The sequence below is a fragment of the Meleagris gallopavo genome, unplaced genomic scaffold (genome assembly GCF_000146605.3).
Source record: "Meleagris gallopavo isolate NT-WF06-2002-E0010 breed Aviagen turkey brand Nicholas breeding stock unplaced genomic scaffold, Turkey_5.1 ChrUn_random_7180001869250, whole genome shotgun sequence".
Taxonomy (NCBI): Eukaryota; Metazoa; Chordata; class Aves; order Galliformes; family Phasianidae; genus Meleagris; species Meleagris gallopavo.
The window spans coordinates 1-2,063 of NW_011134278.1; the positions used below are offsets into that span (position 1 = coordinate 1).

Below are 2,063 nucleotides of genomic sequence, written 5' to 3' on the forward strand. Positions count from 1 at the left end.
GGGATGCGCGGCGCGGCGCGAGGATGCTCCGCTCCACCAAAGGCGCCTCCAAGGCGCGGCGCGACCAAATCAACGCCGAAATCCGCGCCCTCCGCGATCTCCTCCCGCTACCGGACGGCGACCGCCCGCGGCTCTCCTACCTGCACGTCATGGCCCTCGCCTGCATCTACACGAGGAAAGGAGCTTGTCTGCGGCCCGGTGAGTGTGGGGAGTGGGGATGTGGGGTTGGGGGTCCGGGTGGGGGGACGGGACAGCGGATGGGAATGGGAGGTACTGAGCGTTCAGCACCATGGACAGCGATCGGGACACGGTGTTAAGGGTTCAGCACCACGGATAGCGAACGGGACGAAAAGCGTGAGGGGTTCAGTACCATGGACAGCGAACGGGGAAGAGGGGAGTGAAGGGATTCAGCACCAAGGAGAGCGGCAGCGATGGGAAATGGGGTCGGGAACTGGGATGGGGGAACTGGGATGGAATGGGAGAACTGGGATGGGATGGAGTGCCAGGACGGGGAAGTGGGATGAGGAACTGGGACGGGATTACCAGGAGCCGTTACTGGTTCAGCACCACGGATAGCGGCATCGATGGGGACTGGGATGGGAAACTGAGATGGGATGGGGCACTGGGATAGGGAACTGGGATGGAATGAGGGACAGATGAGGAACTGAGATGGGATTGCTGGGCGCTGTACAGCTGGACAGCGGCATCGATGGGGAACGGGTTCGGGAACTGGGATGGGTTACCGGGATGGGATTACCGGGAGCTGTTACCGGTTTCGCACCACGGCCAGCTGCAGGGTAGGGAACTGGGATCGGGAAGTGGAAGGGAATGGGGCACTGGGCTAGAGAACCGGGATTGAATTACCGAACGCTACAACGGGTTCAGCACCACGGCCAGCGGCAGCGATAGGGAACTGGGATGGGATCGGTGACTGGGATGGGGGACTGGGATGGGATACTGGGATAGGATTACCGGGAGCTTTAACGGGTTCAGAACGATGGACAGCCAACGGGAACGGGCAGTGCAGAGGGTTGAGCACCACTGACAGCAGCAGAGATGGGGGAATGGGATCGGGAACTGGGATGGGGTGCTGAGATAGAATGAGAGACTGAGATCGGGAACTGGGATGGCATAGGGTGACAGGATGGGGTACCGACATGAGGTAGTGGGATACGGTATTGGTATGGGATACCGGGATGCGGAACTGGGGTGGGATTACCGGGTGTTGTAACGGGTTTCAGAACCACGGACAGCGAGCGGGAAACGGGCTGTGTAGATGGTTCAGCACCACGGACAGCGGCAGCGATGAGGGACTGGGACGGAATGGGAAACTGGGATGGGGAACTGGGATGGGAAAGTGGTATGGGATGGGGGACCGGAATAGGATACCGGGATGGGAAACCGGGATGAGGATCACGGAGAGGGAGCGGATTACCGGGCGCTGCAACGGGTTCAGCACCGCGAGCAGCGGCGGGGGAGAGGTGGGGACACCGGGAGGGGGACGGGGACACTGTGAAAGGGACGGGGTCAGGGAGCGGGGCAGGGAACAGGAGAAGGGATTGGAGACAAGAATCGTGGAATTAAGACACGGAGGAAGGGCAGGGGGAAGCCGGGATTGATTGAGAAGTGATAGGATGGGGGTAGGAGCAGGGAGCGGGCGCTGCTGTGGGTCAGTGCGAGTGGTGGGGGGACGCGGTGGGTGCTGACACGTGTCCACACGCAGGTCCGGCGCGGGGAGCACCCATGGAGCTGTTGGGGGGGCCGGAGTTGGCCGATCTGGTGGCGTCGCTTCCCGGGTTCCTGTTGGCTGTCACCCACGAGGGGAAGTTGGTTGGAGTCACCGACAACGTCGCGCAGCACCTGGGGCACTCCATGGTGGGCACGGGGACGTGGGGACACGGAGACGGGGGGGACACGGAGACTGGGCAGGGCGCTGACCCCCCGCTTTCCCCCTCAAAACAGGTGGATCTGGTGGCACAGGGTGACAGCATTTATGACCTGCTGGATCCGGCTGACCACCCCCTGGTGCGGCACCAGTTGGCCCTGCCCGGAGCCCCCCAGCC

The 2,063-nt window shown here is 62.7% G+C and overlaps 1 protein-coding gene across 1 annotated transcript in view; it reads left to right on the forward strand.

Annotated features, from left to right (window-relative positions):
- Positions 1-23: 23 nt before the first annotated feature.
- Positions 24-2,063, forward strand: part of LOC104916069 (neuronal PAS domain-containing protein 4-like) — a gene marked incomplete at its 3' end in the record, with an annotated part of 3,877 nt that continues 1,837 nt past the window's right edge. Inside the window, 3 exon segments of the mRNA XM_010727035.1 lie at positions 24-198; positions 1,724-1,875; positions 1,963-2,061. Coding sequence (XP_010725337.1) covers positions 24-198; positions 1,724-1,875; positions 1,963-2,061 — 426 coding nt within the window.